General features: G+C 29.8%; 5 protein-coding genes across 9 annotated transcripts in view; 3 read left to right on the top strand and 2 right to left on the bottom strand.

Annotated features, from left to right (window-relative positions):
• Positions 1-1086: 1086 nt before the first annotated feature.
• LOC124951109 (OTU domain-containing protein 5-A) lies at positions 1087-5099 on the top strand. Of its 3 annotated transcripts, none has more exons than XM_047498921.1 (12): positions 1087-1815; positions 1907-1999; positions 2222-2313; positions 2397-2524; positions 2598-2743; positions 2820-2975; positions 3087-3243; positions 3326-3537; positions 3621-3740; positions 3819-3974; positions 4045-4247; positions 4354-5099. In XM_047498921.1, exons 1-12 carry the CDS (start codon positions 1678-1680, stop codon positions 4373-4375), a joined length of 1623 nt encoding a protein of 540 aa, XP_047354877.1. In that variant the 5' UTR covers positions 1087-1677; the 3' UTR covers positions 4376-5099. The 3 variants fall into 3 exon arrangements, with proteins under 3 accessions (XP_047354877.1, XP_047354876.1, XP_047354878.1); XM_047498920.1 differs by having other exon boundaries at positions 1088-1815; positions 4045-4234; XM_047498922.1 differs by having other exon boundaries at positions 1758-1815; positions 1907-2084; positions 4045-4234.
• Positions 5100-5234: 135 nt separating this feature from the next.
• On the top strand, positions 5235-7014 carry LOC124951126 (serine/threonine-protein kinase Nek8-like). Its single transcript, XM_047498953.1, has 6 exons — positions 5235-5515; positions 5611-5701; positions 5767-5934; positions 6024-6184; positions 6408-6552; positions 6630-7014. Exons 1-6 carry the CDS (start codon positions 5457-5459, stop codon positions 6894-6896), a joined length of 891 nt encoding a protein of 296 aa, XP_047354909.1. The 5' UTR covers positions 5235-5456; the 3' UTR covers positions 6897-7014.
• Positions 7015-7076: 62 nt separating this feature from the next.
• LOC124951106 (MAM and LDL-receptor class A domain-containing protein 1-like) lies at positions 7077-13449 on the top strand. The gene is made up of 9 exons (XM_047498913.1): positions 7077-8028; positions 8206-8403; positions 8491-8848; positions 8973-9149; positions 9226-9652; positions 9729-10289; positions 10373-10764; positions 10902-11067; positions 11187-13449. The coding sequence occupies exons 1-9, from the start codon at positions 7697-7699 to the stop codon at positions 11231-11233; spliced, it is 2658 nt and encodes an 885-aa protein (XP_047354869.1). The 5' UTR covers positions 7077-7696; the 3' UTR covers positions 11234-13449.
• The window catches only part of LOC124951108 (rab11 family-interacting protein 4A), a 20137-nt gene continuing 16921 nt past the window's right edge, over positions 11586-14801 (bottom strand). For all 3 annotated transcript variants that reach the window (XM_047498916.1, XM_047498919.1, XM_047498918.1), the window contains exons 6-10: positions 13763-13927; positions 13296-13665; positions 12984-13129; positions 12859-12909; positions 11586-12774 (exon numbers count right to left, since the gene is read on the bottom strand). In XM_047498916.1, the coding sequence (XP_047354872.1) occupies positions 12652-12774; positions 12859-12909; positions 12984-13129; positions 13296-13665; positions 13763-13927 (855 nt within the window). In that variant the 3' untranslated portion in view covers positions 11586-12651. The remainder of the gene's footprint in view (positions 12775-12858; positions 12910-12983; positions 13130-13295; positions 13666-13762; positions 13928-14801) is intronic.
• LOC124951125 overlaps positions 14008-14801 on the bottom strand; it is a 2344-nt gene continuing 1550 nt past the window's right edge. The window contains exon 2 of the mRNA XM_047498952.1: positions 14008-14288. Coding sequence (XP_047354908.1) covers positions 14160-14288 — 129 coding nt within the window. The 3' untranslated portion in view covers positions 14008-14159. The remainder of the gene's footprint in view (positions 14289-14801) is intronic.

Here is a 14801-nt window from a genome sequence, read left to right as displayed (position 1 = left end):
ATATATAATATTTATTATATATATATATATATATATATATATATATATATATAATATTTATTATGAGATAATGTCGATTAAAAATTATGAAATAAATTTATTGTATAAACTTAGATACGAACCTTTGTACTAAAATTATATAATTATAGAATGTAATGAATGGTGTAATAACCATAATCGATCAATTATTCGATAATAGTTTTAACGTATCATATTATCCCAGTTTTATCGGAAATAATATCGATCACTTGGGTTTTACTATATTATATAAAGATTCTTACGTACTTAAGTCCTATCCTGAATTAAGGAAATACCTAAACAGATAAGACAAACGTTTCTTATTATTTCATAAGATTCAGACGTTAATGTAAAAAAGTTACTAAGAACAAATTAAATAATAGGCTTGTCTTTCTAAATCAACTTTAACATATATTTGTATAAAAATTCAAGGATCTTATTAATTTAATTAAATACTTAGGTTTTATTCTTATAATTAATTTACATGAAATAAATCAAAGGTCAAAGCACCAAATCTGTTAATCAATTGACTACATTTACGCGCGTAAATACTAATGGATCCTTTACGTGTGCATTTATTTGAATAAATTATTCGATATAATCGTGAAATATATAATTCGTATGGAAAAAGAAAATTCTGATCTTATACCTGAATATTATCATGTAATCCTCTGCGAGATTTTGATGGGAAAAAAACTCACAAAGCGGGGTTTGGAGAAGTTGAAAATGTAAGTATTCCAATATCTGACTTAGAATGTTGATAGAATGCAAGGAAAAGATATCATGGCGGCTATAATTTGATTGGACGTCTACTGTCTGTATTAATCGTATAGTTTTTAATACATATGATATAAAAAAGATCAAGAAAAAATGTTATAAACTAATTCAATCTTTGCTTGCAAATTATTTCACACTTATATATTATTTTTATCATAGAAATTAACGAGTTTTTTATCGTGTGTATTTTTATTGGTTAATTCCTGCATGATCATAGAAAAAGTGACGTATCTATAAACTGACTGATTCGTTCTGTGATCATTGTAAACAGTGACTTAAATATATATATCAAAGAGATAAAATAAATAATTCGAACGAAGTATACAAAAGCTATAAACTATTTTTAAGTAGATTAAAATTAATTGAGGTAAGAAATTATAGTTATATTAGATTGAATTTTGGTTATAAGAAAAAAATAACAAAGGATCGGTAACCATATCCTATTTCTGATTGGTTCTTCGTCATTCTTCCTTTTCGCTTTTGCTAAGTTCACTATAATAGTCTGTGCTTTTGGAGAAAAATGGCTGGTAGACAAAACAGTAGAGAAAACAGGAATTGAATCGAATTGAAGGTCGCAAGTGATTGTCAAACAAACCATGTTGTAGTTATTCGATAGGGTAATGTTGTTTTTACATATCTACAAGTATAATTAATATCTGAATAGTTAAAAAAAATTTCAAGAACTCAATAAGTGATTAGTAGATTTCATCGTGAAATTGTAAATGGATGGTGATAGTCACGATTGCGAAGCAACGAAGTTTACGACCTTCGGCAATTAGTATGTGTAATGTGCAATAGTTCTGTGTTGAATGCGTCATATACATAAGTGTTACTTGAATAAATTGTCAAAAATTCGTAAGAAATTAAAGTTCATCCTTCAAAATGACAATTTTATCGAAGAAGAAAACGAATGCGTCAAAAGACAGACGTGAGGGAAGTAATAATTCGGAAGTCGACGTTCATGGTGTACAAAATGAACATAATTCTACTTCTATTGCTCTACCAAACACACCATATCAGGTATAGATTATGGCTTTTATCATGCTCTTTCTATGTTGCATTATTAACCGGTATAAAAAATATCTGTGCACTATGATTTTTTTTATAACAGGTGCGTGGAGCTAATGGATTTGCTGTTGATCTTCATACCGTACAAGGTGATCATGGTTCTGGCCCTATCGTTCTTACCAGTGGCTCATATGAGGTGAGAAGAAGTGGAAAGTTTATTGATGACAAATTGCTACATTCAATCTATTCTATTATCCTCAGTTACATTTAAAACCAAAAAAGTTGAGTAATCAATATATGTATAAATATGAGAATTACAAATATATTGTGATTCTTTACTGAACTTTTTTCATTTAATAAAAACATTTTTGATAATATTAAGATAAATAATAGCAATAAAAGAAAATCATTATTATAGGCAACAGTAGATCGGCGAGAAGAAAAGCATTTTGAAGATTCTAGTGGACCAAGCCATGGCAAACGTCATCGACAAAGAGCTAGTCCTCATAGGTATTGAATATTAAATCACATTTATATTAATTATAGTTTATTTAATTATAATTTTATCAATAAAATTATGCCTAATTTTATAGCAGCTGCATTGGAAGAAGTTCACGTTCCAAGAGAGAACGAGAAAGGGATAGAGGACGAGAAAGAGAAAGAGAAAGAGACAGGGAAAGGCAAGCAACACCACCTGCAGCTTCATGTAGTGGTTTACAAGGTTAGTGAAGATGACATTGAAACATATAAAATTGTTTATAAATTTTATAAAAAAAAATTAATTCTTTTCCTAGGTTCAGATGGTGCAGTTATAAGCAACAATCGAATGAGTATTGTAGGTAGTGCATCAAATTTAGATGAACTTGCAAATGGTTACAATAGCGGAGACGAATATACAGGACGAACTGGAAATAATCTTACGTTAGCAGAATGGCAAGAGGTTAGTTAGTTTTTTCGTGCGTATAATAAATAATACGCACGTATGGCAGTATAATTAAATGTTTTTACAAATATAGCGAGATAAATGGTTTGAAAAACGTATGCGGAAAATGGGATTTATTGTGAAAAAGATGGGCGAAGATGGTGCATGTTTATTTAGAGCAGTTGCGGATCAAGTTTATGGTGATCAAGAGATGCATGGAATTGTGCGAAAACATTGCATGGATTATATTGTAAGTATTATTCGGTGATAATATTTAAAATTGGTACAAATTACTCGTCAAATTAATAAAAGCATTTTTCCCTTTTATGTATATGCAAATTCTTTTGATATTATGTTTTAGGCTTCCAATCAAGAATTCTTTTCCCATTTTGTAGCCGAAGATTTTACTACATATGTGGATAGAAAAAGGCAGGAGTATGTGCATGGAAACCATATAGAAATGCAGGCTATGTCTGAAATGTATAACCGTAGTATACAACTGTTTTGTTATAGCACTGGTATTATGAATCATTTGTTTTACGTCTTATTAATAAGTATATAAAAAAATAGATTTTACAATTTTAAAATGTTATATTATAGAACCTATTAATATTTTCCATACAATGGTAAAGAGTGACAATGAACCTATACGATTGTCATATCAACGTGGGAGTCATTATAACAGTATAGTAGATCCATATAAAGCTACCATTGGTGTTGGATTAGGATTACCATCATTCAATCCTGGTTCTGCCGATCGTGAGCTTATATCAGATGCAGTTCGGCAAAGTGAAGAGTTACATATTGAACAGGTAAATTAAATCAATCTTTTATCTAAGTAGAAGATAATTAAATCTTTTTATAAATTATATGAACATATATTATCTTGTAACAGACAATGCTTGAAGATAAAATAAAAGCTACTGATTGGGAAGCGACCAATGAAGCAATAGAAGAACAAGTTGCTAGAGAAAGTTATTTACAATGGTTACGAGATAATGAAATGCGTAAAGCCGTAAGTACAATATATATATATAATTAAAATTAAGAATTTTTAAACAATATTAAATTGACATATTTTTTTTTAATTTAGCGATCAGCTAGTAGCAGCAGTACAAGTACGGTTACAAGTGCACAGCATAGCCATGCACATTTTCATTCCCATGGAAATCGTGGACAACAACGCAGTCATACTTCTTCTCCAACTACCACTCAAACTAGCCAAGATACTATGCGCAATTCTCCAAAGGTCCAAACGTTATTATAACGGTTAGTGACTTTAGAAGGAAATACAAAAAAAGAATTTATTACATCTACAGGTCCCTGATACTGTATGGTATAAGAGGTCTCCACAGCATCAATCTCCTCAAGGTTCTAATATAACTCATCTTCCACCATCAGAGTTTGAAACAAAGATAATGCCACAAGAACCTGTACCAGGAAGTAGTAAGGAAGCACATACGTCGCCTGACATTTCACTGTTCAATCGTCTTCCTCCGGAAGTATTTGGTAAAATTTATACGTAAATCTAAAACTTTTTACTTAATAATAATTTATCTATTGATCTCATATTATATTCTACTTATTTTCATTAAATATCACATAATAATATAGTAAACATGTTATAGGTTTGACAGACTGGGAAGATAGCGATGTTCTTTCGCAAGTATTAGCGACATCACAGCAGGAATATTTGGATACTTTAAAGCAATCACGTACATCTGCAAATGACATCATATCCGAATCTAATAATAGTTAATTTCTGTATAAGAGGTTCATTATAGAGAAAAAAAATTTAAAAATGTCAGAGAAAAGATATATACATTTATATATCGCAGTATCATCTAATCTCCCATTAATGCTAGGGTGTAAGGTGGTTTGCTTTCTTTCGTTCGAGTGTATTATAAAATCGACATTTTGTCTTCTCTTATTTTCTCTGTCCAATTCTTTCGTCGAATAATTGTGTTAGTAAAAAGTATATACGGTGGACGATATATACGCGTTTTTATTAATTAAAAATATTAGTCTAAAAGACTTTAACACGAATCTTTCACATTAGATACAATTTTCGTTGAAAAACAAACCAAAAAGTAAAATACAATCAAAAATCTTTGCATTAGCAAAAAATATTAAACAATCAATTGCAGGTAGTTCTCATTATTGTCACGGATGCTTTCTTCATCCTACATTATCGCTATCATTGTTCTCTTTGTCATCGTAAAGCAGACTTTTTAATGGATAGAAAAAAAAAAATATTCTTTGATAATCGTGACACGTTCTCTTGTTATAACATAATAGGTCAAAATGCTTCAGAAAAAGTAATGATTGCATTATTTGTAAGAAAAGAAGTAAATAAAAAAACTATTACCTATAATATTCGTCTTACTCTCATACAATCTTTCCTATTATAATTTATCAAACATTCAAAATTTCGTATAATGTTATAAGATAAATAGAGATGATAAACAAGGATAATTGTGCTTAGAAATAACATGTATGATAAATATCAAGTGTCCTCTGCCTTCATCGTATTGTCATTAGTGTACTTTAGTGTATATAAGAGAATACTTTTAATGTATATAATCACATTTTTCTGTAAACAATCCCCAAATCAAGTTATGATTCATGAATACAATTTTACAAATTTATACGTCGTGTGTTAAACAAAAATTTATATGTCATAATTAAATATCAATTATTAACAAATAAGAAAACATATAATTATATAAAAATGAATACGTGTGTCAAAAAATATAAGTTCGAAGCTATATTGGGCAGGGGAATGTTTGGGTAAGAAAAATATTAATTTTCATAAATTGATAATTTCTTAGAATATATGATATATATGTGTGTGTGTTTGCGTGTGTGTATGCGCGTGTTAACAGAACTGTTCATCTAGTTAGAAGAACAGAGGACTTGAAACCATTTGTTATAAAGGAACAGAATCTAAGTATAAAAAATAATATATCATCTAAAGTAAGTTCGCATATATTGTTACTATACTCATTATTCATTTAAATTCAAAAAATGATATATTTCAGATGGCCTTGAGAGAAGTGCAATATTTGCAAAAAATGAGACATCCAAACATTGTTGCTTATCATGCAGCTTGGATTGAGAATAATAAAAGTTACATTCTTATGGAATATGCAACTCGTAGTACATTGAAAGAATTATTGGAAAAACGCGACTTACCGCTCATGGAAGAGGTAAATTTTTTTTTTCTTTCTTCAAAATAAAATAAGATAATATTAAAATTGTAAGATTATAAAAATTAAGAATATTAATATTTTCATAGAATGCTTTGTATTTGTTCTCACAAATTACTCTTGGAGTCCATCATATACACACCAAGAAAATTCTTCATAGAGATTTGAAACCTGAGAATATTTTGTTGACTGGACGTAAAGGAGACATTGTTAAAATTAGTGACTTTGGTGTTTCTAAAGATATACATGAGTAAGACTTATCGCCTTTTTTTTACTGCAAATTTTATAGATTTAAAATCTTAAAGATATTAGATAATTTAATGTAATATTAATCCTTTGGATGTATTATTTCAGTTAATTTTGTAAAATAACCTACCAGCAACTCCAAAACTCTTTTACAAGAATCTTGTAATTTTTAAAGAGTTCTTAGGTTCTATATAAATCAATAATGAAATTTTTTTTTTATACTTCAGGGAATCCATGTGTTGCGCTGGATCTTACTGCTACATGGCTCCAGAAATGCTTTCGAATCAACCGTACGACTTAAAATCGGATGTATGGAGTATGGGTGTTATTCTTTACGAATTGGTGACAAAGCAGCTACCATTTTCTGCATCTGTAATTATTACAATTTATTAATTAATTAATTAATTTTTTTTAAGTAGCGATAACTTCAGATGATCGAACAATTTTAGGATCTAGCTGAGATCACAAGAATGGTGTGTTATGAAAAACCAAAACCGTTTGATAAGAATATTTCAATCTCGACAATACGATTGATATCAAAAATGTTAAGGAAACAAGTGACCTATCGTCCGAGAACCGATCAATTGTTACTTTGTCCTTACTTAGTTCCATTCGTCGCTCGAGTTCACTTAAATCTCGGCAGAATTCAAAAGTTTTCTTTTCAGAATAAAGAAAATTTTAACCTTCGACTTTTTCAATATTTTATAAAATCTTAAAGTAGATACATACTCGTCCATATTTTTTATCAATTAAAACTTTTTTTTTATATATATACAAAATGACATTTTACATATTAGATTAAATTTATTTATGTGACTCTGCAAACAAAAAAATCGGATCATATTGTATAGATTTATCTTTTTATTTTAATGTAATTTGATTTCTCTATAAAAAAAAAAAAAAAAAAAAAAAAAAAAAAAAAAAAAAAAAATAAATAAAAAAACAACAGCTTTTACTATTTGACAAACAAATTTGTAAACTTTTTATTTTTTTATTTTTGATTTACCTAGTGAACTGTGCAATACCAGAGTTATGTATTTTTCTTTAATATTTATCTATGTATGCCTTTAAAAACGAATTTTACAGTTATGGTCACAGATGGTTAATTTTTGTACAATTGTGAAATGTCGCTAGAACATGAAAGGCATTTTATTGTTCACCGAATGACTGTTAAGTTCGGACAAAGTATTAAAGGGAGAAGAGTAACAACAACCGGAAATAAAGGCCGGAACTGTGGAGAGTTAATTTCATTTGATCCTGTCCGCGTCAGGGAGCGAGTTTTTCAATAGTATTCAGTTCACACCTTGCCATCTAGAATTACCGTGCTCATCACGAAGATAGTCTTACTTTTGCAAAAAAATAAAACTCAAATTTTGTGTGACATAAAAATAGAAACAAATTTATTTTAAAAAACAATTAATTATCGAATATTAAAAAAACCTCTATCAAAATGTTTATATTAAACTATTGAACGACTGTGATATAAAAAAAAAATTAATTTGTTTAAATTTTCAACATGCAATTCGCCGTGTTACTTTTGTATTATTTATGTCAATGTTCGTGGGTAATGAGTTTTTCACTTAATTCATATACGAGGAATATTACAACGGAACTATCGACGTACGAAACTCTGGAATCTGAGGATTTGAACAAAGAAGCTCAGCATTTTTTAAATCCCATTTATCGTGATATCGATCCTTCGAATGACGTCGAACGTATCGATCTTCAGCAATGGCCAGGAAGATCTACTGTTCTTTTACCTCGCAATGATATTCCTTCCACTACGAACGTTATAGTACCGAATAAATTTCTCAACGCTAGTGTATCCTTGCAACGAAATTTTACGAGGTATGTTATAATAATAATAATAATAATAATAATAATAATAATAATAATAATAATAATGATGATGATGATGATGATGATGATGATGATGATGATGATGATGATGATTATGACGATGACAATAATAGCATGAATAGATTTTTAAAAAACTGACGATAAAAAAATAGTTCTCATTATCAGATATCCAAGATTTAGCATACCACTTTCAATTGCGATGATAGACGAAGTCTTCTGTGATTTTGGTCCACTTCCATCATTGTCTCTCTGCGAATGGCAAAATGGTAGCGATTCATTAGATTGGATGGCAGGATCTGGCTTAGGAACTAATTGGTTTGGTGGACCATCATCGGATTCTACAACCAATACAATGGAAGGAGGGTCTGTGTCTATAATTATCCAAAAGATCATATTCAAATATAAATCTTATAATTATTTGAATTTTTCATTAATGTGGTAATCACTTAGGTATGCTTTCGTGGAAACATCACAAACACCATCGAAAGGAGTAACAAGCAAAAATTCTGGAGCTCGATTGCATAGTCCTCAATTGGGAAATACTGGTGTTTCAGGAACTTGTGTTATGTTTAAATACTCTATGGATGGTCTTAGTGTCGCAGGATTGAGAGTACTCTTGCATTTGGGATTTGATGAATACTCAATCAAAAAGGAACCAGACGATGTAATTTCTTTTCAAAATTTTACCATACCATTTTGTAAATCAGCTAAAACTGAGAGTGAACGTGTTATTTGGCATGCTCATTATTATGACCTTGAGATGTGGCAGCAAGCTCAGATACTTTACACTTATCCAGACGTACACTCGGTAAAAATACTTGTTCAGATATTACTTCATAACTCTTCAAATCATTTGGACTGTTATTATTATTATTATTATTATTATTATTATTATTATTATTATTATTATTGTTGTTGTTATTCTTTCATAGTTAATCATCGAAGCAGTGCCCGTTGATTCGACTGATCCATCCCGCCTTTTTCGAGGATATATAGCGATCGATGATATCGATCTTCAACCTGGAACTTCCTGTGTTGGATTTTGTAACTTTGCAGGTGGATTTTGTGACTGGAACAACGATGCCGAAGATGATTTTGATTGGACCATAGTATGTTTGTTTTAATGAAATATTTGTTGTTATCGAAAGATCGAAAGATTTAATTATTTCGTTGTATTCCTTTCAGAGTCGAGGTAGTAGAAACCCAGCGACTGGTCCAACTATGGATAGCTCTAGTGATCGAACTACAGCAGGTGGTTACGCTTATATCGATTCTAGATTTCCGCGTAGACCTGGTGATACAGCAAGATTAATCAGTAGCAGTTTCCCAGCTACCAATTCAGATGCACCGATCTGTATACATTTCTGGTTTCATATGTTCGGTACAGGAATTGGCAATTTAAAACTTTACTTACGTCATTTTCGCGATCTCGATGCAGTGTTACAAGAAATTTGGGGATTAAGTGGGAACGCTGGTAATGCTTGGTATATGTCGCAAATAACTATTGGCTCTTTGGATGATTATCAATTAATTTTTGAAGCATCGGTAGGAAATACCGGTATGGGAGATATCGCTATAGATGACATTACGTTTACTTATGGTGCTTGTCCTGGTAAGATATAATACAGATGAAAATTAATTCTGTTCCTGAAACTTAATATAATTTTCCTTTCATTGACTTTGTACAGTGTATCCACAAGTAGCGGCAACAATATCAAGAGATTGTACTTTTGAAGTAGACGAATGCGACTGGATCAATACCAGAGATCCGGATCGTGTCGAATGGGAAAGAGTTTCCAATCAAGTATTAAGTTCTAGAAATCAACGAAAACCATATAGCAATGGAAATACTGGAACTAGACACAATGAATATTTCTTAACACTTGGCAAATCTCGTAGTGGATCCTTTGGTGGTGGTATTGCTCAACTCGTTAGTCGTGAAATGAGTGGTTCTGATAATCCATTGTGTATTACATTTTGGTATATCATGTTCGAGTCTTTCATAGATTCTACTGGGCCAAGTTTAGGTGTTCTTCGTATATATATACAACCTAATGACGAATCGTCAGCAGAACCCAGACCTATTTGGCAATTATACAATGATCAAGGTCCTACCTGGAATTACGCGCAAACGAATATTAATGAAAGAAAAAATTTCAATATCTATTTTGAAGGTATATGGGGTCCAAATAGAGCAAATGGTATTATTGGGATTGATGATATATCTTTTTACATTGGAAATTGTATAGGTAAATATTAATAAAAATTATATAAATTTAATTATCACGAATATAAGATTTGTATGTGATAATGAAGCAACAAATTGTTTTAGTAAAACCACTTGCTGCTTCTGTTAGGAGTGAGGATTGTAGTTTTGAGAAAGGAATATGTGGATGGGAAAACATTACTCTTTCAACTAATGATCGTAGTGTTACTTGGCAACGAGCGTTTCTTACTCACCGGCCAGCTCAGCTCTTAGACAAAACATTTGGGACAACAGGCGATTATATATTTTTTGATATATACACGGCTGATCAAAAATCCACCGAGGTACAATTACGTTCTCCAATTATCAATACACCAACTGATGAGGAGTCCACTTGTTTCACATTTTGGTTTGCTGCTTTTGGCGTTGAAGAATCTACAATGTTACAAATTATTAGAACGTCTGATATTGAAGATACAAATAATGGTAATAATGAAAATGGTAACGATGAAATATTGGTACGTATTGATTCTGTATTTTCTTCTTTACTTCGTTATAATTTCTGGTTTTGTTTTTTCCAATACTTTGGTTTTAACATTTTTACACTTGCACATATGATTTATATTAATTTAACATTGAAATCATTCTTCTATAGTTATGGTCATTAACAGCAAAGGGATTTAATAATCCAAGACCAGTATGGATGGCAGCGCAAGTAACAATTGATGGACGTTCACCGTATCGTCTTATTTTGAAAGGCAGTGCTAGTAACGGTGGCTTTGCTATAGATGACATTAAATTTCAACCTCGTGTTTGTCCAAGTAAGCTTATCAAAACGTATAATCATTGATAATTAATAAACTTATATTTATATGTTTATATTATACTATACTTTCAGTTTTGATCTTATTAACTTGAATTATTTTCCAATGTTTTATAGCTCGACCACCAGAAGCTCATCCTCAAGTATATCCAAATAGGATGTAGTAAATTAATATATTGCTAAAATAAAAATTATAATAAAAAATCTTATAGTAAAATAATACAACAATGAGAAATTGAATTTTTATAAATAAAATAAATAATAATTTTACAAACACACATACACACACTCATATATATATATATATACGAGGAGGTTGACGTTGAATAAAATCATTATTTATTATTAAATTAAAATATCGATAAAAGTCAATATAATTATTTAAAATATATAACTCTGTGTCAAAGTTCCTCTCAAAAAAGATTTCTATAGACACGCCAACTGTGATTAACATAAAATAACTAACTTCATATAGGATGATGTTATAAATGGCGTTAATGACAATAACTAGAGACGTCAAAATATAACGATTTATTCGCAACTTTAATAGCTTTCAGTATAAAGACCTAAAATACTCTATAGGTGAAAATACTAAATATTAATTTAATAGGTACTATTTCTTGTATCACAGATGCCGTGATACATAACGCAGTCATACATCACCTCTTTGTCAAGTCTATATAGGTAACTCGCGAATGATATTTATTTAAAAATTAAATTCGATTCACACAATCAATTACAAGCCGAAAATAGTATTTCTTTCTCTTAGATAAAATGGTCTTTACCATTTTATCATTACGACGTATCATCATGAAATCTATGAAATGAAAAGATATTTTTGTAAATTATCGATACATCGGATTCATCTGTACATTATCACATATTGAATTATTATTAAATACTTGACTATCAAATATAATTGTTCTTTCCAAAATGGTAAGAAAAAAGGTGCAATAACGAATAATTACATCTTTTTTTTTTGATGATAGTTCGTCGATAACGATGTCATAAAACTTTTCAATTTGAGATAATAATAATAATAATAATATTAATAATATTAATAATAATAATATATACGAAGGCCTTTTGTGTACTTTCTTAATATAATATACGCATTCATTATTTGAAACAATTGGCAATAATAATGCCACACTTTCAACCTATTTACTCTCATCCTGCCATTATATAATAAAATAAATAATACAAATGACAAAGATGACAGTCCGAAGTTCCAATTTCACACATCACATAGAGATTACAGAGTTTTAAATTTATATGGACGGAAACTATTTTCCCGAATTATTTTTTATGTGTGTATACATGTACAGGATATCACATGTTTTTCATGTTTTTTCTCTTGACCAAATTATAGCAAAACATTCTGTGAACAACTTACAGAATAAGTTACTCAAATTTTCATTTGAAAAACTTGAGTCACCTTGTACATATATGTATACAATTATAGTAGAATAATTTATATAAATGTATAAACAGTAATTTCAGTAAAGAAATTTAATGTACAATGCCTTCTATTTTCAAAGATCATTTCAAAATTTTCTAATTGTTTATAAATGTTCCACAATTAGTGTGCTTGTTTCACCTCAAGCAGTTGTGGATAATTTTCAACAATATTTAATAAAATCCCATCGATATATGCTCTTAATTGCGCGTTGACTTCCTGTTGTTCTTTCAAAGCCTGTTTCAGCTAAAATATATAATAGTTTGCTTAGGAAATATATATATATATATATATATAATGAAATAGAAGAATTAAATTGTTTATACATACTTCCGAAATACTATATGGTGGTTCATATTCTTCAATTGTATGACCATCCATCTACAATAACATAATTTGTAAACCATTATTTATAGTATAGTTTAGAAGATAACAAATCAGATAATGAAACATACCTGATCTTGACTCATACCAGCCAATAACTCGGCTGCTAGACTAGGTCCTTTTTCAGTACCATTACTACAAGGATTTAACATTAAAAGTTCTCGACCTGCTTGTACGGCAGCAGCAGCTTGCAACTCGTCTCGTGTCTCTTCTAAACCTATTGTTGTTATAATATATATTAATATAATATATATTATATATATAACATAATAATTTAAGAAAAGCAACATACAATATGTACAAAATAATATATTAAAATAATATATACAAAATAATATATACAAAAATATATACAAAATAATAATTTAAGAAAAGCAACATACTTTTATTGCGTGCTTGAAGATGAATAACTTGTTGTTCAAGTTCTTCGAGTCTCTGTTGATTATCAGCTCTAATTATTAATTCCTCCTTCGCCACTTGAAGCATATGATGAGCTTCATTAGCTCTAACCACTGCTTGTTTTTCGTTTTCTCTGGCAGTATTTGCTTCGCTTTGAGAATCTTTGAGTTCTATTTCAAGGGAGGCCTTGTCGTTTTTAACTCTTTCTAGTTGCTCTCTTAATCTTCCTATTTCATCCCTCAAACTAGAACTTTCTAATTCAATTGCTTGTAATTTAATAGCATAATTTTCTAATTGTAACTGTTTTTCTCTTTCCAAACGACTGGCCAATTCTCTGTGCCTTCTTTGTTCTGCCTAAGATATATATTAAAAAATAAACACCTTATGTGTTTATGAAAATAAAATAAACGAAAAAAATGAAAAAACAAACCAAAGGTCATATCAAATGTACCTGTAATCGTTCTTCAGCTCTAGTTTCGGCATCTTTCGCAGCTTCTTCTAACATCAATATTCTTGCTTGTAAAGTAGCATTTTCTTGTTTAACTCTAGCGTATCTTTCCTCACCGACCGATTGTGTATCGGCCAATGCGTGCATTTGCTCTTGAATCATTTGGACCTATAATATAAGGTCATCTTTAGAATGTTTATTAAAATAAATAAATAAATAAATAAAAATTAGATGTTAAACATACATATATCTCAAAAAATGATTTATTCGTATAAATTCTCTTATATAAAAATTAAGAGAACGGAAATCCTTTCTTTCGAATAAAATATTCAATACGTATAAAAGACATTCCACTGTAAGGCGTTGCACTTGTGCATTCTCGATAGTAAGACTCATGCGGTTAGAATATCAAATGTGGACATCCGTAGATTTCTCGCTTGCTATTCTTATCAATAGCTATTAAAACAGCTAGAAACGCATTTCCTACGAATTGGCATTTTTGCAACACGTTTCTACGAACGTGTATATTCTAAAAATACTTCGCAATAAGAAAATAATTTTGGCGCCATATTAAAAAAAAAAAAAAAAAACAGGAATGAATAACATTTCAAAGAACGTCTTTCTGACACGTGTTACAACCTTGATTTAGATAGACGTTCAACACGTGGATAGATCGTTCTGTCGTTGATGTATATACACATAACATATCCTTTTATATATAAAGATATCTATAACATGTGTCTATAGTAAACCTCGTAGTTTAAACAAAAACAAATAATAGAAGCCGACTTAACACAATTATCCTATTATCGAAAGCTTCGAGATGTAATAGGAAAAAAAAAGAACAAAATCACTAATATTCTCTGGTATAGTATAGGCTTCTTTAGATGATTAAACCAAAGAATGCAAAAGAAAAAAAAAAAAAAAAAAGAAAAAAAAATCCGATCAAGTAAATATTTCGTTTGAACTGTACTGACGTTGGCAATATACCAAAAAATCATTCTATTTCGTATCGTACCAAGAAAAGTTGGAACATGATACC

This window comes from Vespa velutina, chromosome 8 (genome assembly GCF_912470025.1).
Source record: "Vespa velutina chromosome 8, iVesVel2.1, whole genome shotgun sequence".
NCBI lineage: Eukaryota > Metazoa > Arthropoda > Insecta > Hymenoptera > Vespidae > Vespa > Vespa velutina.
Note: the sequence above shows the minus strand (reverse complement) of the source record. Positions and strands in the feature narration are given on the sequence as shown.